Genomic DNA, 20,208 nt, shown 5'->3' with positions numbered 1-20,208 from the left:
GAAAGGAGAAAATGCATCATACAATTTGATGTGCACTTTCTCCTGATTACACCGATACCCCATATGTGGGGGAAAACCTACGGTTTGGGTGCATGGCAGGGCTCAGAAGGGAAGGCGCGCCATTTGACTTTTGGAGTGCAAAATCGTCTAAATGGATAGCGGACGCCATGTCACGTTTGCAGAGCCCCTGATGTGCCTAAACAGTGGAAACCCCCCACAACTGACCCCATTTTGGAAACTACAACGCTCAAGGAATTTATCTAAAGGTATGGTGAACATTTTAAAACCACAGGTGTTTCACAAAATTTTAAGAAATTGGACTGTGAAAATTAAAAATTATGTTTTTTCTCCAAAAATGTTGTTTTAGCCACGAATTTTTCATTTTCACAAAGAAATCATCCAGGGGTGCAGTGATCATATTGACTCCATATGTGTTTCACAAAATATTATACCATTGAACGGTGAAGAACAAAAATGACATATTTACCACTAAAATGTTGTTTTAGCCCCAGATTTTACATTTTCACAAGGGGAAATGGGCAAACATGACCACATAATTTGTTACACAACTTCTGCTGAAAGGGGCAATACCCCATATGTGGCTGTACTGTACTGCTTAGCCACATGGCGAGACTCGGGAGGGAAGGAGCAATATTTGACTCCTGGAGAACAAATTATCATAGAATAATTTGCAGACTCCATATACAGAGCCTCTAAGTGGCAGAAGAGCAGAATCCCCCCTCAAGTGACCCTATTTTGAAAATTATAACCCTTTAAGAATTTATCTACTATTGTAGTGATGAATTTGACTCCATGAATGTTTTCCAGAAACGAGCAGCAATGAATGTTGCCAAGTGAAAATGCAAATATGCCATTATAGTGCCCAGTACATTGTAGTGACTGGTACATTGTAGTGTCTGGTACATTGTAGTGACTGGTACATTGTAGTGACTGGTACATTGTAGTGTCTGGTACATTGTAGTGACTGGTACATTGTCGTGCCCGGTACTTTGTAGCGCTCAGTACTTTGTAGCGCCCAGTACATTATGCCCGGCTCGTGCTTATGGAGTCACACACCCTGGAAATTAAGTGGGCTCTTCTATCTACATTAATGACAAACATGTGGACGCTAACAGCGGTTTTGGCACACTGTGGGGCCTAGGAGGAGGGGGGTATTTGGATTTGGGAGCGCAGATTTTGCTGGATTTCTTTTAGTGGGAGCCACGTCACTTTTCCAGAGCCTTTGTTCTACCAGTAATATGGATGCCCCCTATACTTCTGTTTACAGATGATGAACCTGAGTAGGGACTTGTTTTTTGTGGGTTGAGTAGAAGCTTTTATTGGTGGCATTTTGGATCACATTTATCCTGTGCTCTACGCTGAGCACTTACATCGGGGCTTCAATCAATATTTACAAAATACGTGTTTCAGATGACACCTCCGAGGGATCCATTCATATAATGAGACAGCAGAGTTGCTCTGGACTCTGTGTTGGCTCTGATCAGCGGTGTCCTTTTTTTCAAAAGTGCACAACGCTGTGGCGGATCGTGCTTTTATGCACGCTTAAAAAGACGGACAACGACGGATCACAGGTCAGACGGCGTCCACAATGTCTCCATCTGCCTCATTATAAGAAATCAGTCTGTCTGAATCACTAGCTCAATCATTTACATGGCAGCACGGGACTTGTGTAAGAACAATATGGAAGTAAAGGATGGAAGTAATATTAAAGCCAGTAATTATTATACACTGGACATTATTACACACCTGTGGAAACATCTACCGGAATCTCCTCCTTCCCGTCACTCACACACGGCTGATCCCCCCTCGTCATCGCTTCTTCTTCTGTCTCATCCTCCTCTTTATTCTTAGTCGGATCTTCCTCCTGATATATCAGATGTAACAATCAGCACAATACAAGAAGCCACCAAAATCTGTGACATCTATGACCTCGATCAGAAATGTCCCCCCATATACAGATCCGGTACAGGGCTCAGCACCGTCTACCTGATGATCCTCCGGGATGTTGTGATTCTCCTCTGGACAGTCCTGGGGATACAGAGGACGGGGACATCTCTCTGGTGGATTTCTTTCCATGAGTCCATCTGTAGGAAACACACAGTGACAGAATACAGTGACATGTAAAAGTTTGGGCCCCAATGGTCAAAATTACTGTTATTGTGAACAAGCAAGTTGAAGATGAAATGATCTATAAAAGGCCTAGAGTTAAAGATGACACATTTCCTTTGTATTTTAGGCAAATAATAAATAAATAATGCAAAAGTTTAGACACCCTGCATGGTTAGTACCTAGTAGCACCCCCTTTTGCAAGTATCACAGCTTGTAAACCCTTTTTTGGCCAAATTCTTGTTTGAGGGATTTTCATCCTTTCTTCCTTTGAGAATTCTTCCAGTTCTGTGAGATTCCTGGGGCGTCCTGCATCCTCTGCTATTTTGAGGTCTAGCCACAGATTTTCAAGATGTTCAGATCAGGGGACTGTGAGGGCCATTGTAAAACCTTCAGCTTGCGCCTTTTCAGGTCTTCTATTGTGGATTTTGACCTGTTTTTAGGATCATTATCCTTTTGTAGAAGCCATCTTCTTTTCACCTTCAGCTTTTTTTACAGATGGTGTTATGATTGCATCAAGAATTTGTTGAAATTTCATTGAACCCATTCTTCCCTCTACCCGTGAAATGTTCCCTGTGCCAATGACTGCAACAGAACCCCAAAGCATGATTGATCCACCCCCATGCTTAATAGTTGGCGAGATGTTCTTTTCCTAAAATTCTGTGCCCTTTTTTCTCCACACATACCTCTGATCATTTTCTATTTTAACCTCATCGGTCCACAGGACTTGTTTCCATAATGCATCAGGCTTGTTTAGATATTCTTTTGTACTTCTGACACTGAATTTTATGGTGAGAATGCGGGAGAGGTTTTCTTCTGATGACTCTTCCATGACGGCCATATTTGTGCAGCTGTCTCTGAACAGTAGGACAATGTACCACAACTCCGGAGTCTGCTAAATCTTTGTGAAGGTTTTTTGCAGTCAGCTGGGTGTTCTGATTTGCCTCTCTAGCAATCCTACGAGCAGCTCTCACTGAAATTTTGCTTGGTCTTCCAGACCTTATATTGACCTCCACTGTGCCTGGTAACTGCTATTTCTAAATTACATTTCTGAGGAAAGGGCAACTTGAAAACGCTTTGCTATCTTCTTATAGCCTTCTCCTGCTTTGTGGCCTCCACCATTTTCAGAGTACTTGGCAGCTGCTTAGAAGAAGCCCATGGCTGCTGGTTTTGGCACAATGTTAGAGGAGGCTGGGTTTTTATAAAGCTAAGAAATTGGCATCACCTGGTCTTTACTATCGATGATAGTGAACGAGTCATAACCCTAACAGGCTAAGTAAGGTCTGAGACCTTGGTTGAAGTCATCTGAGCACACAAATCTCCAAGGGCGCCCAAACTTTTACATCAGGCCATTTTCCTTTTAGTAGTTTTTAAAATGTAAAAAATGTCAATATTTCTTATTTTTTCCTAAAATACAAAGGAAATGTGTCATCTTTAACTTTAGGCCATTTAGATCATTTCATCTTCAACTTGCTTAACTGTTCACAATAAGTCATTTTGACCAGGGGTGACCGAACTTTTACATGACACTGCAGATTGTGTCATGTGATGATGGGAGTAGTAGTAGGTGACCGCAGAACAGACATGATAGTCTCCCTCCTCACACTGCTGATCGGCCCATATTGCGGTCGCCTCTTGTGCTCCATGTATAACCTCAACCTTAATATCAATCAGATCTTCACCCTAAAAAGAAAAATGTAAGATGAGCTCAGGTCCCATCACTTCATGGTCAGATGTTGTGGGGACTTCAGTGTCATCTACCTGATGATCCTCCGGGATGTTGTGATTCTCCTCTGGACAGTCCTGGGGATACAGAGGACGGGGACATCTCTCTGGTGGATTTCTCCTCCTGGATCCATCTGTGGAGACACACAGACTGAATACATGACCTGCCGTGTATCTGTCTATATATGAGGCTCGTCTCTCAGAACCGGTAATTCTATGTTTATGTATCAGGGAATAAATTACATTGTTGTGGTCCTCACCACCGGTACCGAGGACCCAGCACATTGTGGGCCTCAAGTATGAAGTGATAATCAGCGAGGTCAAAGCCTAATGCTCTCTGCTCTGCACTCGGAGGATGAGGACCCCGAGGAGAGGGACAGAGAAGATCAGGGCTGTGGAGTTGGAGCCCATTTTGCTGGAGTCGATATAAAATGGACCGACTGACTCCTAAAATATATAATAAATTGGGTACAGTAGTTCAATGCAGTTTGTGGGAAATATTTTTTCATAAGAATTTGGGAAAGTTATGAAATGTCCTATAAATGTCCGTCCTATTCCTGATCTAAGGGTCTAGACTTTTAGATGAGATGAATCTGTGCTACAGTAAATTTATCACTTAAACATGAGCCGTGTATGAGGGAGTCGGAGTCGGTGTCATGGAAATTGAGGAGTCAGAGGTTTGGCTTACCGACTCCACAGCCCTGGAGAAGACCCTCGTCAGTCAGATGGAGGAGCCGTACTAAGAAACACAACTTCTCCAAGATTCATCTCCACCAGGGATGGAACCACAGAGGAGCTGGAGAAAGCTCCACATTTCCATCCATCGGTTCCTTTCCTAATTCGCCATTATGGAGATTGGGGGACGGATGGTGACCATTTACCAGTGATTGTCTTTTGAGAGCTCACAATGTCACTATGTGGATGTGGCCTCCCTCCTGGACAGGATCCTCTGGGATCACTCAGAGGAGAGAACCTGACATCCTCCTATTAAAAGACGAGTTACTGCGTTTTTATTCTTCTTTAAATAGAGATAAATCTCAACATCCGCCTCGATATAAACACTAAAATAGGCAGCAAGTTCTGCGTTTGTCTCTAAAGGAGGAAAAAAGGCACATGTACGACTAACAGATGAAGTCACAGAACCTGGAAGGACGGTGTTGTGGGGAGCACCCGGTACGCAGCGGTTAGTGCCCATCAATGTGTAGAAAGGACAACTAGAGAGCAGGCACCGGGGTCATGGGCGCTTACTGATGCACACGGGGAGCCAAGGAGAGATTGTCTGGTCAGACTCCACAGAAAAGCTCCATAATACATATTCTTCTGAGCAAACATCCCTTTAAGGGAGACTTACACTTATTATTACCACCCTTGTGCTGCCCGATGTTCCTGCAGGGCCAACACCTGCGTCATCATCCCACTTATATCGTTCTGATCAGACCCCATGAAGAGGAGGAGCGGACCACCTGACATTTTGCTATCGTTGAGCCCTTGAGGCGAGAACACCCCGTCCCGCGCATTCTGATGTCATGTGATAACGCTCTTTAACCCCTTGCTGATATCTGGTGTTCATGCATGGAGGATGCCAGGTGCACGTATGTGGAGCGAGCTCCAATTGCTGCCATTTAACCACTTCACTGCTGCTGACAGCCTGACAGTGCCATTTAAAGGGAACCCGTTATGTAAAACAATGCTATTAACCTGCAGACATCAGGCCAATCTACAGGTTAATAGCATTTTGAACCTGCTTGGCGCCCACATTTACAGCCACGCTGCCGGTAGGAAATGAACCTTATTCCACTCCCCAGTGTTTGGCTTCCGGTCATAGAGTTTGGGTCGGAGCAGCTACAGTCACTGCTCAGTGTAAAGAGAGCGGCAGCACTTACCGCACCCCGGCACTGACTGACAGCCGGCTCAGCATTAGAGCTGGCAGTCAGTCAGTGCCGGGGGTGCGGATTCAGCCGCTGCTCACTGTATACTGAGGAGAGACTGAATCCGCGCCCCCAGGTACTGACTGATAGCCAGCTCAAATGTTGACCCGGCTGTCAGTCAGTGCCGGGGGCGCGGTAACAGCCGCTGCTCTCTATACACTCAACAGTGACTGTAGCTGCGCCGGCCGAAACTATGACTGGAAACCGAACACTGCTAGGGAACATCTGCAGGTTAATAGTGTTATTTTACATGACAGGTTCCCTTTATGTGGTTGGGTGTCCCATTCTTCTGCCAATCAGTCAATAAATCGGAGGATCCCAACAACGGTTTGCCATGACTACCAGCGGCCTGCAGAAGACCCCCGTCTCTGCCTCCATGGGTTTCCTATGAAGCCCGGTATGAATAGGATTGTAGCATCGGCGTCTCTACCAGTTACCTGTTGTGCCCGCCAGTTTGCCTACCTGGAGCACCCGTCTGGCTATCAGCCGAATCAGCCTGCTTGTCTACAAGTCAGACTGCCTGCCGTGCTCATCCGCTGTACCGGTCAGTTCCTGCCATCTGACCCGTGGGAATCACCTGCTCTCATACAAGGTCGGTCCCAGAGTGGCACCTGGTCCCTCTGCTCGGTCCCTCCCTGGTTCACGAAGTCGACTGAGCCGCCGTGCGACCTTAGTCACGCTCCTCTGGTCCCTCCTTGCACTGCAGCACAGAGGTTCCACCACCCGGATCCGCAACAAGGATCTTAGGTTGAAGTCGCCATTATTTTTGCTTTGTCTCCCAAAATGAGAAGAATTTTATTTTTTTTTTTTAAAAAAAACAAACAAACATATTTGGCATTTTCACTTCAGGATTTATCATCCCACACAGTAAACGCCATAAGGAAAAAAACATCAAAACCTCAAAAACACCTCCCCAAAACTGCAATAAAAATACAAAGATCAAAAAGTCACAGATACCCCTAAAATGGTACCGATAAAAAGGTCAGCGCGCCATTCAAGAAGAGAAGCCCTCACACAACTCCAATAATGGAAGATAGTGATGGGTGTCAGCAGGGCCGGCTCCAGGTTTTTCTGGGCCCCGGGCGAAAGAGTCTCAGTGGCCCCTTTAACACATACTACGATTCATGATGCACAGATACCGCAGAGAAATATATATATATATAGTACAATGCAAAGATTTCACTTCTTACATTACATGAGTGATATCTATTGTAAATTCCACAATAGCTCAGAAACCAGCGAATCGCTCCACACAGAATACTGGCCCCCATATAAGGCTCCATACGGAATACTGGCCCCCATATAAGGCCCCATACGGAATACTGGCCCCCATATAAGGCCCCATACGGAATACTGGCCCCCATATAAGGCCCCATACGGAATACTGGCCCCCATATAAGGCTCCATACGGAATACTGGCCCCCATATAAGGCCCCATACGGAATACTGGCCCCCATATAAGGCCCCATACGGAATACTGGCCCCCATATAAGGCCCCATACGGAATACTGGCCCCCATATAAGGCTCCATACGGAATACTGGCCCCCATATAAGGCCCCATACGGAATACTGGCCCCCATATAAGGCCCCATACGGAATACGGGCCCCCATATAAGGCCCCATACGGAATACTGGCCCCCATATAAGACTCCATAAGGAATACTTGGCCCCCATATAAGGCTCCGTACAGAATACTGGCCTCCATATAAGGCTCCATACAGAATACTGGCCCCCATATAAGGCTCCATACAGAATACTGTCCCCCATATAACGCTCCATACAGGACACTGGTCCCCTTATAAAGCTCCATACAGGATACTGGCCCCCATATAACGCTCCATACAGGATACTGGTCCCCTTATAAAGCTCCATACAGGATACTGGCCCCCATATAATGCTGCATGCAGGCTGTTACCCCCACATAATGCCCCATACAGGCTGTCCCCCCCCCTTATAATGCTCCATGCAGGCTGTTACCCCCCACATAATGCCCCATACAGGCTGTCCCCCCCCCCCCTTATAATGCTCCATGCAGGCTGTTCCCCCCACATAATGCACTATGCAGGCTGCCCCCCCCCTTATAATGCCCCATGCAGGCTGTCCCCCCCCTTATAATGCCCCATGCAGGCTGTTCCCCACCTTATAATGCCCCATGCAGGCTGTCACCCCTCCTCTTTATAATGCCCCATGCAGGATGTACCCCCCCCTCTTTATAAGGCCCCATGCAGGATGTCACCCCCCCTCCTTATAATGCCCCATGCAGGATGTCACCCCCTTCTCTTTATAATGCCCCATGCAGGATGTCACCCCCTTCTCTTTATAATGCCCCATGCAGGATGTCACCCCCCCTCTTTTTATAATGCCCCATGCAGGATGTCACCCCTCCCCTCTCTTTATAATGCCCCATGCAGGATGTCACCCCCCCTCTCTTTACAATGCCCCATGCAGGATGTCACCCCTCCCCTCTCTTTATAATGCCCCATGCAGGATGTCACCCCTCCCCTCTCTTTATAATGCCCCATACAGGATGTCACCCCCCCCTCTCTTTATAATGCCACATGCAGGATGTCACCCCCCCTCTCTTTATAATGCCCCATGCAGGATGTCATCCCCCCCTCTCTTTATAATGCCCCATGCAAGATGTCACCCCCCCATATTATGCCCCATGCAGGATGTCACCCCCCTCCCCATATTATGCCCCATGTCTCCATACATTAAAAAAAAAAAAAATCAAATACTCACCTCCCTCCTCCAGCCGCTGCTCGGGTCCGGACTCCAGCGTGGCCGGCGTCGTCCCGCTCTGCGCTGCCTGTGACGGCTCAGGGGAGCGCCCGGTGGAAAGACGTCACCGTGCCCTCTGACCTGAGACGTCACAGGAAGCGCACAGCAGGAAGACGGCGGATCTGTGGAGGCACGGGGAGAGGTAATTATCCGGCTGCCGGGGCCCTGAGCAAGCGGCGGAGAAGGGTGGGCACTGACACCGCTCTCCTCCGCCCATGGCCCAGCGGGGTGCGCGACCGCCAGTGGGACCCCCTGCCTGCTCAGGGCCCCAGCACTTGCCCGGGTGCTGACGCCGGCCCTGGGTGTCAGGAACAGTTCTGAATATTTAACCCATAAAATATATTCTAAAAAAAAAAAAATGGAAGTTTGGAATCACCGTAACTGTAATGACCTGGAAATTCACAGCGAGGTCACAAAACCCAAAACATAAATGTGGAATAGGATTTTTGTTTTCTTTTTATTAACTGTTTGGCCTCATCTGGAATTTTTCCTGTTTTTCGGCACATTATATGGTAAAATGCATGTAAAATGTCATGTAAAAAACAGAAGAGCGCAAACATCTGTGGATGGAAAAATATAAATATTATGCCCTATAGAAGAAGGGGAGGAAAAAAATGGAAATTTGCCCTATCAGGATGGGTTTGAAACTTTGACATTGACTCCTAGGATTTCTGAATCCTGTAGATGGCGCTAGAGACCATGTTCTCTGCATCTGGCAAAAGTAAATTTGCATATCTTATTTCCCATGGGGCATTGCATGGCCTATAACTCTCCGTACTCAGAATCTCCGCTGTCCTCCAGGAGACACATTCCCCCTATAGAGAGGAGTGCGCGGTAATCCGACCTTCTCCTCCAGTGCGGAAAGTTCTGTGCTTCTCCGCCTGCAGAGCGAGGGGTGAATAGACGCGGGGGCCGGAGAACTGCTGGAGCCCCCATGTCAGGCTCTGGGGGGTGATCGGCTCCACCACACTCCATCTTCATGTCAGGACTCGTGTTTCGGGGTCTGAGGGACGGTCCGGTGCCGATATTTATCCAGGACTTTGTGCTCAGTACGGAGAAAGGGATTTGTCACAAAGAAGAAGAATGAATGGAGGAGACCAAGGAAGGTCACACAAGTGTCAGCCAAGAGGGAGGAGCCGGACGCCCGACCACGACTGATGATGACACTGAGCCGGCACCGATTCTGAGGGACGGACGAGCAACAGCGGATTAGGAGGAAAATCATCAGTAAATTAACCCCGACTCTGCTGAGTAACAATCCACGACAGACTCAGGTACCGAAAGATCTCACAGGAGAGAACGGACAGAAGCGCTGGGACATCTGCAGACAAAATGTGACCGATGCTCTAAGGAAGGGGAAAGATTCTGAGAGAAGCCGCCGTGGACGAAGACTCAAGACTGATGAAGACGACAGCGGAGAAACCGCGACTCACAGATCAGAAGAGAAGAATCAGGGAATGAAAGCTGTGAGAAAATGTAGAGAAAACCAGAGCAAGTCTGGAGAAAAATCATCTATTATAGGACGAGGCCGAGAGACGTCATCACATCCACCGGAGCCAACAAGAGTCTCCTCTCACCTGGTGATGTCAGAGGCCGGAGCTCCTCCATCATCACCTCCTGGTACCGATCCTGGTGTCCTTCTAGATACTCCCACTCCTCCATGGAGAGATAGACAGCGACGTCCTGACACCTTATAGGAGCCTGACAACAACGACACCGTCATCACCCAGAATCCTCCAGTGCTGTCCTGTATAATGTCCCAGCAGTCACCTCTCCACTCATCACCCAGAATCCTCCAGTGCTGTCCTGTATAACGTCCCAGCAGTCACCTCTCCGCTAATCACCCAGAATCCTCCAGTGCTGTCCTGTATAATGTCCCAGCAGTCACCTCTCCGCTCATCACCCAGAATCCTCGAGTGCTGTCCTGTATAATGTCCCAGCAGTCACCTCTCCGCTCATCACCCAGAATCCTCCAGTGCTGTCCTGTATAATGTCCCAGCAGTCACCGCTCCGGTCATCACCCAGAATCCTCCAGTGCTGTCCTGCATAATGTCCCAGCAGTCACCTCTCCGCTCATCACCCAGAATCCTCCAGTGCTGTCCTGTATAATGTCCCAGCAGTCACCTCTCCGCTCATCACCCAGAATCCTCCAGTGCTGTCCTGTATATGTCCAGGCAGTCACCTCTCCGCTCATCACCCAGAATCCTCCAGTGCTGTCCTGTATAATGTCCCAGCAGTCACCTCTCCGCTCATCACCCAGAATCCTCCAGTGCTGTCCTGTATAATATCCCAGAAGTCACCTCTCCGCTCATCACCCAGAATCCTCCAGTGCCGTCCTGTATAATGTCCCAGCAGTCACCTCTCCGGTCATCACCCAGAATCCTTCAGTGCTGTCCTGTATAATGTCCCAGCAGTCACCTCTCCGGTCATCACCCAGAATCCTTCAGTGCTGTCCTGTATAATGTCCCAGCAGTCACCTCTCCGGTCATCACCCAGAATCCTCCAGTGCTGTCCTGTATAATGTCCCAGCAGTCACCTCTCCGGTCATCACCCAGAATCCTTCAGTGCTGTCCTGTATAATGTCCCAGCAGTCACCTCTCCGCTCGTCACCCAGAATCCTCCAGTGCTGTCCTGTATAATGTCCCAGCAGTCACCTCTCCAGTCATCACCCAGAATCCTCCAGTGCTGTCCTGTATAATGTTCCAACAGTCACCTCTCCGGTCATCACCCAGAATCCTCCAGTGCTGTCCTGTATAATGTCCCAGCAGTCACCTCTCTACTCATCACCCAGAATCCTCCAGTGCTGTCCTGTGTAATGTCCCAGCAGTCACCTCTCCGGTCATCACCCAGAATCCTCCAGTGCTGTCCTGTATAATGTTCCAACAGTCACCTCTCCGCTCACCACCCAGAATCCTCCAGTGCCGTCCTGTATAATGTCCCAGCAGTCACCTCTCCGCTCATCACCCAGAATCCTCCAGTGCTGTCCTGTATAATGTCCCAGCAGTCACCTCTCCGGTCATCACCCAGAATCCTCCAGTGCTGTCCTGTATAATGTTCCAACAGTCACCTCTCCGGTCATCACCCAGAATCCTCCAGTGCTGTCCTGTATAATGTCCCAGCAGTCACCTCTCCAGTCATCACCCAGAATCCTCCAGTGCTGTCCTGTATAATGTCCCAGCAGTCACCTCTCCGCTCATCCCCCAGAATCCTCCAGTGCTGTCCTGTATAATGTCCCAGCAGTCACCTCTCTGCTCATCACCCAGAATCCTCCAGTGCTGTCCTGTATAATGTCCCAGCAGTCACCTCTCTGCTCATCACCCAGAATCCTCCAGTGCTGTCCTGTATAATGTCCCAGCAGTCACCTCTCCACTCATCACCCAGAATCCTCCAGTGCTGTCCTGTATAATGTCCCAGCAGTCACCTCTCCTGTCATCACCCAGAATCCTCCAGTGCTGTCCTGTATAATGTCCCAGCAGTCACCTCTCCGGTCATCACCCAGAATCCTCCAGTGCTGTCCTGCATAATGTCCCAGCAGTCACCTCTCCGCTCATCACCCAGAATCCTCCAGTGCTGTCCTGTATAATGTCCCAGCAGTCACCTCTCCGCTCATCACCCAGAATCCTCCAGTGCTGTCCTGTATATGTCCAGGCAGTCACCTCTCCGCTCATCACCCAGAATCCTCCAGTGCTGTCCTGTATAATGTCCCAGCAGTCACCTCTCCGCTCATCACCCAGAATCCTCCAGTGCTGTCCTGTATAATATCCCAGAAGTCACCTCTCCGCTCATCACCCAGAATCCTCCAGTGCTGTCCTGTATAATGTCCCAGCAGTCACCTCTCTGCTCATCACCCAGAATCCTCCAGTGCTGTCCTGTATAATGTCCCAGCAGTCACCTCTCCTGTCATCACCCAGAATCCTCCAGTGCTGTCCTGTATAATGTCCCAGCAGTCACCGCTCCGGTCATCACCCAGAATCCTCCAGTGCTGTCCTGCATAATGTCCCAGCAGTCACCTCTCCGCTCATCACCCAGAATCCTCCAGTGCTGTCCTGTATAATGTCCCAGCAGTCACCTCTCCGCTCATCACCCAGAATCCTCCAGTGCTGTCCTGTATATGTCCAGGCAGTCACCTCTCCGCTCATCACCCAGAATCCTCCAGTGCTGTCCGGTATAATGTCCCAGCAGTCACCTCTCCGCTCATCACCCAGAATCCTCCAGTGCTGTCCTGTATAATATCCCAGAAGTCACCTCTCCGCTCATCACCCAGAATCCTCCAGTGCCGTCCTGTATAATGTCCCAGCAGTCACCTCTCCGGTCATCACCCAGAATCCTTCAGTGCTGTCCTGTATAATGTCCCAGCAGTCACCTCTCCGGTCATCACCCAGAATCCTTCAGTGCTGTCCTGTATAATGTCCCAGCAGTCACCTCTCCGGTCATCACCCAGAATCCTCCAGTGCTGTCCTGTATAATGTCCCAGCAGTCACCTCTCCGGTCATCACCCAGAATCCTTCAGTGCTGTCCTGTATATTGTCCCAGCAGTCACCTCTCCGCTCGTCACCCAGAATCCTCCAGTGCTGTCCTGTATAATGTCCCAGCAGTCACCTCTCCAGTCATCACCCAGAATCCTCCAGTGCTGTCCTGTATAATGTTCCAACAGTCACCTCTCCGGTCATCACCCAGAATCCTCCAGTGCTGTCCTGTATAATGTCCCAGCAGTCACCTCTCTACTCATCACCCAGAATCCTCCAGTGCTGTCCTGTGTAATGTCCCAGCAGTCACCTCTCCGGTCATCACCCAGAATCCTCCAGTGCTGTCCTGTATAATGTTCCAACAGTCACCTCTCCGCTCACCACCCAGAATCCTCCAGTGCCGTCCTGTATAATGTCCCAGCAGTCACCTCTCCGCTCATCACCCAGAATCCCCCAGTGCTGTCCTGTATAATGTCCCAGCAGTCACCTCTCCGGTCATCACCCAGAATCCTCCAGTGCTGTCCTGTATAATGTTCCAACAGTCACCTCTCCGGTCATCACCCAGAATCCTCCAGTGCTGTCCTGTATAATGTCCCAGCAGTCACCTCTCCAGTCATCACCCAGAATCCTCCAGTGCTGTCCTGTATAATGTCCCAGCAGTCACCTCTCCGCTCATCCCCCAGAATCCTCCAGTGCTGTCCTGTATAATGTCCCAGCAGTCACCTCTCTGCTCATCACCCAGAATCCTCCAGTGCTGTCCTGTATAATGTCCCAGCAGTCACCTCTCTGCTCATCACCCAGAATCCTCCAGTGCTGTCCTGTATAATGTCCCAGCAGTCACCTCTCCACTCATCACCCAGAATCCTCCAGTGCTGTCCTGTATAATGTCCCAGCAGTCACCTCTCCTGTCATCACCCAGAATCCTCCAGTGCTGCCCTGTATAATGTCCCAGCAGTCACCTCTCCGGTCATCACCCAGAATCCTCCAGTGCTGTCCTGTATAATGTCCCAGCAGTCACCTCTCCGGTCATCACCCAGAATCCTCCAGTGCTGTCCTGTATAATGTCCCAGCAGTCACCTCTCCAGTCATCACCCAGAATCCTCCAGTGCTGTCCTGTATAATGTCCCAGCAGTCACCTCTCGGGTCATCACCCAGAATCCTCCAGTGCTGTCCTGTATAATGTCCCAGCAGTCACCTCTCCGCTCAGCAGCTCAATCATCTTGTTGCTGAGCTCTAGGATCTTCTTCTTCTTCCTCTCATGTATCGGGGGGGTGCGGGGGAGGCTCTGTGATGGGGCCCGGGCTCCGCCCTCCTGACTCCTGGAGATGGATGATGGGAGTCACACCCTCCCCCGGTGTCTTCCTCACTATTGTGTAATCCTGTGTATGGAGAGAGACACTTAGGGAGAAGAATTCCTTCCCGACTCCAGATCTGACAATCAGTAGAAATCCCGGGATCAATAACCGTCTCCAGTAATCTGGGGCCATAACCTGGAATATTATTACACTCAGGACAGACATCCAGGCCCCTCTACAGCTCTTATAGGGAATCCCCATGACAACTCCTCCTGGCAGAGAGCTGCACACAATCACTGCTCTTACAGTAAAGAATCCTTCTCTTCCTCTTCTGGATTTCCTCTTCCCGATGTCGGACTTGTTACATAACACAATAAAGCTGATAGAAATGTAGAGGAGTTACCTCTCCGCTCAGCAGGGAGATGATCTCCAGGGTGAAGTGTAATAATCTTCTGGTGGTCTCGTCCTCGTCCATCCTCGGGGTCATTCAGGAGAAGGAGGGATGAACACTGGATCAGTTGGAGGGATCTCGTCCTGCCGGCGTCTTCATGATAAAGGAGAAGATGGAGATCACAGGGGACGATATAACGACAATCACTGAATTCTGCCCCAAATATCCGACATTTATCAGGAAGAATCTGGAGGAAAAGCCACAAACTCCACCGCGGCCTCCTCCGCCGACCTGACCGCTCATTATCAGCCTCGTAGGAGGACAGTCACCGTGGTAATTACACCGCCAGCAGAGGACGGTCACCGTGGTAACCACACCGCCAGCAGAGGTCGGTCACCGTGGTAACTACACCTCCAGCGGGGGACGGTCAGTGTGGTAACTACACCTCCAGTGGGGGCGGTCACCATGGTAACTACACCTCCAGCGGAGGACGGTCACCGTGGTAACTCCACCTCCAGCGGGGGACGGTCACCGTGGTAACTCCACCTCCAGCGGGGTCGGTCACCGTGGTAACTACACCTCCAGTGGGGGACGGTCACCGTGGTAACTCCACCTCCAGCAGAGGACGGTCACCGTGGTAACTCCACCTCCAGCGGGGGACGGTCACCGTGGGAACTCCACCTCCAGCGGGGGACGGTCACCGTGGTAACTCCACCTCCAGCGGGGGACGGTCACCGTGGTAACTCCACCTCCTGCGGGGGACGGTCACCGTGGTAACTCCACCTCCAGCGGGGGACGGTCACCGTGGTAACTCCACCTCCAGCGGGGGCGGTGAGGTGAGGAGGAGCCGCTGCACATCCCCCATACAACACTGAGGAGCCGCAGTCACATGGAGCAGGAGCCTCCACAGGAACAGCTCTGATCTCACCCCACACTCTCCTCTCACAGATTCACCACAAACCCTCCCTGTAATCTCACCGGAATGGCGGGAAGCGGAAACCTGCTGCTGGCTGATACCAGAGAGCAAGAGCTGCGCACAGCCAGGACGGAGCTGCTGCACTGAGAGCGGGAGGACCTGTGGTGACGTCACCGCCATGTGCTCAGGGGCCGGAGCTCAGGAGAGAAGTGCTGAAGGACCTGTGGTGACGTCACCGCCATGTGATCAGGGGGCGGGGCTCAGGAGAGAAGTGCTGAAGGACCTGTGGTGACGTCACCGCCATGTGATCAGGGGGCGGAGCTCAGGTGAGAAGCGGTGAAGGCCATGTGAAGTGATGACGTCACCGCAGCTCCTCCCGCTCGGTGTAGGTCTGTGTTGCGCTCTGTTGCTCTCTGGTGTCAGCCCCAGTGGTGATGGATGGAGTCACAGCGGAGGCTGCTGTCTGTGTACAGGGCGGGGACTCCAGCACTGAGCCCTCAGCATGTGGGGCCCCGGGTCACGAACAAGACGCCGCCGCTCCGAGAGGAGCCGCGCCCTGTGTGTACAGAGGCCAAGAAACTGCAGCAGAACCAAGACCCTGAGCCGGAGGAGACGCTGCGGAGTGTAGGAGCGCGTTCACACTGCGCCGCTTCACAGCCAGAACCCAAGAGCAAGACGCAGGAAGTAGTGATGTGTAGCTCCTGAACCTCTTTATAGTGAATGATATGAGTCGTCTCCTGGCAGGGAGCCAACTGAAATGTAAACGGCTCTTTGCCAGTTCACTCCACAGTCAGTCCCCTCTGGCCCCGCCCCTCCCTCCCCTCTGGCCCCGCCCTCCCCTCTGGCCCCGCCCCTCCCTCCCCTCTGGCCCCGCCCCTCCCTCCTCTGGCCCCGCCCCTCCCGGCCCCTCCCTCCCGGCAGTAGTCACTCTGATCCTGAGGATGCTGCTCCTCCTGCTGCCGCACATAGCGCTGACTCACAGCCCCGCCCCTCCCTCCCCTCTGGCCCCGCCCCTCCCGGCCCCTCCCTCCCGGCAGTAGTCACTCTGATCCTGAGGATGCTGCTCCTCCTGCTGCCGCACATAGCGCTGACTCACAGCCCCGCCCCTCCCTCCCCTCTGGCCCCGCCCCTCCCGGCCCCTCCCTCCCGGCAGTAGTCACTCTGATCCTGAGAATGCCTGCTCCTCCTGCTGCCGCACATAGCACTGACTCACAGCCCCGCCCCTCCCTCCCTCTGGCCCCGCCCCTCCCGGCCCCTCCCTCCCGGCAGTAGTCACTCTGATCCTGAGGATGCCTGCTCCTCCTGCTGCCGCACATAGCACTGACTCACAGCCCCGCCCCTCCCTCCCCTCTGGCCCCGCCCCTCGCGGCCCCTCCCTCCCGGCAGTAGTCACTCTGATCCTGAGAATGCCTGCTCCTCCTGCTGCCGCACATAGCACTGACTCACAGCCCCGCCCCTCCCTCCCTCTGGCCCCGCCCCTCCCGGCCCCTCCCTCCCGGCAGTAGTCACTCTGATCCTGAGGATGCCTGCTCCTCCTGCTGCTGCACATAGCACTGACTCACAGCCCCGCCCCTCCCTCCCCTCTGGCCCCGCCCCTCCCTCCCCTCTGGCCCCTCCCTCCTCTCTGCAGACACACCATCGCTGGATTGAGCATCACTGGATCGCAGGCTCGGGGGCTGCATGGTCCATGCGCTCAGTGAGCGAGCGCTGCCCGACAACATGGTCGCATCCTGAATAGGGCTCCGGCACAGGACGACTTCCATGGAAACCCATGTAAACAGTTCCATAGGGTTTTATGGAATACCAGCAGGATTGAAGCAGAATTTTTAAAATAAGTCTATGGAGAATAAACCTATTGTACAAAGTTCTCTTCAATTAAGCAGCATGTGAATATGTGCCGAATATCAAAGATGCGGAATTCATAGCAGTCAATGGACGGGTGAATCCGCCTGGATGCAGATGCCACAGTTCACACTGCAGACGGCCCACAGCCAACCTGCCCAGTGTGAACGCAGCTTTACAATGTGGCGCTGATCATTACTAGCTTGTTGCTATTTTGCATCTTCATTTTGTGTTTGTTAAAGTTTTTACAGCAAATAATATAAAATCCGGTTATTCTGGAAACTATTCTGTTTTATGTCAGAAATTGTCAGATGTGGAGATTCTACTAAAAGGCTAAAACATCCCAGAATATGGCGTCAAACGTAAAGCCAAAGGGAACAGGAAATGAGGAGCCGGCTCCCCAAAAATCACACTTTACCCATCACTACTGAGAGCGGAGGACCTGTGGTGACGTCACCATCATGTGATCGGGGGGCGGAGCTCTAAGGAGGGGGCGGAGCTCTGAGGAGGGCGTGGGCGGAGCTCTGAGGAGTGGGCGTGGGCGGAGCTCCGAGGAGGGGGCGTGGCCGAGCACTGCTTGTTACTTCCTTGTTGTCTTTCTCTCGGGTTCTGCCTGTGAAGCGGCGCAGTGTGAACGCGCTCCTACACTCCGCACATATCGCAGCGTCTCCTCCGGCTCAGGGTCTTGGTTCTGCTGCAGTTTCTTGGCCTCTGTACACACAGGGCGCGGCTCCTCTCTGAGCTGCGGCGTCTTGTTCGTGGCCCGGGGCCCCACATGCTGAGGGCTCAGTGCTGGAGTCCCCGCCCTGTACACAGACAGCAGCCTCCGCTGTGACTCCATCCATCACCACTGGGGCTGACACCAGAGAGCAACAGAGCGCAACACAGACCTACACCGAGCGGGAGGAGCTGCGGTGACGTCTTCACATCACATGGCCTTCACTTCTCTCCTGAGCTCCGCCCCCTGATCACATGGCGGTGACGTCACCACAGGTCCTTCACCACCTCTCCTGAGCCCCGCCCCCTGATCACATGAAGGTGACGTCACCACAGCTCCTCCCGCTCTCAGTGCAGCAGCTCCGTCCTGGCTGTGCGCAGCTCTTGCTCTCTGGTATCAGCCAGCAGCAGGTTTCCGCTTCCCGCCATTCCGGTGAGATTACAGGGAGGGTTTGTGGTGAATCTGTGAGAGGAGAGTGTGGGGTGAGATCAGAGCTGTTCCTGTGGAGGCTCCTGCTCCATGTGACTGCGGCTCCTCAGTGTTGTATGGGGGATGTGCAGCGGCTCCTCCTCACCTCACCGCCCCCGCTGGAGGTGGAGTTACCACGGTGACCGCCCCCGCTGGAGGTGGAGTTACCACGGTGACCGCCCCCGCTGGAGGTGTAGTTACCACGGTGACCGTCCCCCGCTGGCACTGTAGTTACCACGGTGACCGTCTCCCGCTGGAGGTGTAGTTGCCACGGTGACCGCCCCCGCTGGAGGTGGAGTTACCACGGTGACCGTCCCCCGCTGGAGGTGGAGTTACCACGGTGACCGTCCCCCGCTGGAGGTGGAGTTACCACGGTGACCGTCCCCCGCTGGAGGTGGAGTTACCACGGTGACCGTCCCCCGCTGGAGGTGGAGTTACCACGGTGACCGTCCCCCGCTGGAGGTGGAGTTACCACGGTGACCGTTCCCCGCTGGAGGTGGAGTTACCACGGTGACCGTCCCCCGCTGGAGGTGTGGTTACCACGGTGACCGTCCCCCGCTGGAGGTGTGGTTACCACGGTGACCGTCCCCCGCTGGAGGTGTGGTTACCACGGTGACCGCCCCCCGCTGGAAGTGGAGTTACCACGGTGACCGTCCCCCACTGGCGCTGTAGTTACTACGGTGACCGTCCCCCGCTGGAGGTGTAGTTACCACGGTGACTGCCCCCCGCTGGAGGTGGAGTTATCACGGTGACCGTCCCCCGCTGGAGGTGTGGTTACCACGGTGACCGTCCCCCGCTGGAGGTGTGGTTACCACGGTGACCGTCCCCCGCTGGAGGTGTGGTTACCACGGTGACCGTCCCCCGCTGGAGGTGTGGTTACCACGGTGACCGCCCCCCGCTGGAGGTGGAGTTACCACGGTGACCGTCCCCCGCTGGCGCTGTAGTTACCACGGTGACTGCCCCCCGCTGGAGGTGTAGTTACCACGGTGACTGCCCCCCGCTGGAGGTGGAGTTACCACGGTGACCGTCCCCCGCTGGAGGTGGAGTTACCACGGTGACCGCCCCACGGTGACCGGCCCCCGCTGGAGGTGGAGTTACCAAGGTGACCGTCCCCCGCTGGAGGTGGAGTTACCACGGTGACCGCCCCCCGCTGGAGGTGGAGTTACCACGGTGACCGTCCCCCGCTGGAGGTGCAGTTAGCACAGTGACCGTCCCCCGCTGGCGGTGCAGTTACCACGGTGACCGTCCCCTGCTGGAGGTGTAGTTACCACGGTGACCGTCCCCCGCTGGCACTGTAGTTACCACGGTGACCGTCTCCCGCTGGAGGTGTAGTTGCCACGGTGACCGCCCCCGCTGGAGGTGGAGTTACCACGGTGACCGTCCCCCGCTGGAGGTGGAGTTACCACGGTGACCGTCCCCCGCTGGAGGTGGAGTTACCACGGTGACCGTTCCCCGCTGGAGGTGGAGTTACCACGGTGACCGTCCCCCGCTGGAGGTGTGGTTACCACGGTGACCGTCCCCCGCTGGAGGTGTGGTTACCACGGTGACCG

General features: G+C 52.7%; 2 protein-coding genes across 2 annotated transcripts in view; one reads left to right on the top strand and one right to left on the bottom strand.

Moving 5' to 3' along the window:
- LOC141223151 (uncharacterized) overlaps window positions 1–3,552 on the bottom strand; it is a 42,472-nt gene extending 38,920 nt beyond the window's left edge. Inside the window, exons 1-2 of the mRNA XM_073666777.1 lie at window positions 2,008–3,552; window positions 1,768–1,885 (exon numbers count right to left, since the gene is read on the bottom strand). Of these exons, the coding sequence (XP_073522878.1) occupies window positions 1,768–1,885; window positions 2,008–2,097 (208 nt within the window). The 5' untranslated portion in view covers window positions 2,098–3,552. The remainder of the gene's footprint in view (window positions 1–1,767; window positions 1,886–2,007) is intronic.
- LOC141223137 (gastrula zinc finger protein XlCGF66.1-like) overlaps window positions 1–20,208 on the top strand; it is a 352,937-nt gene that overhangs the window by 327,689 nt on the left and 5,040 nt on the right. The window lies entirely within an intron of this gene.

The sequence above is a fragment of the Phyllobates terribilis genome, unplaced genomic scaffold (genome assembly GCF_046119375.1).
Source record: "Phyllobates terribilis strain yellow unplaced genomic scaffold, ASM4611937v1 Scaffold_370__1_contigs__length_1879735, whole genome shotgun sequence".
NCBI lineage: Eukaryota > Metazoa > Chordata > Amphibia > Anura > Dendrobatidae > Phyllobates > Phyllobates terribilis.
This window is presented reverse-complemented; position numbering and strand designations above follow the sequence as displayed.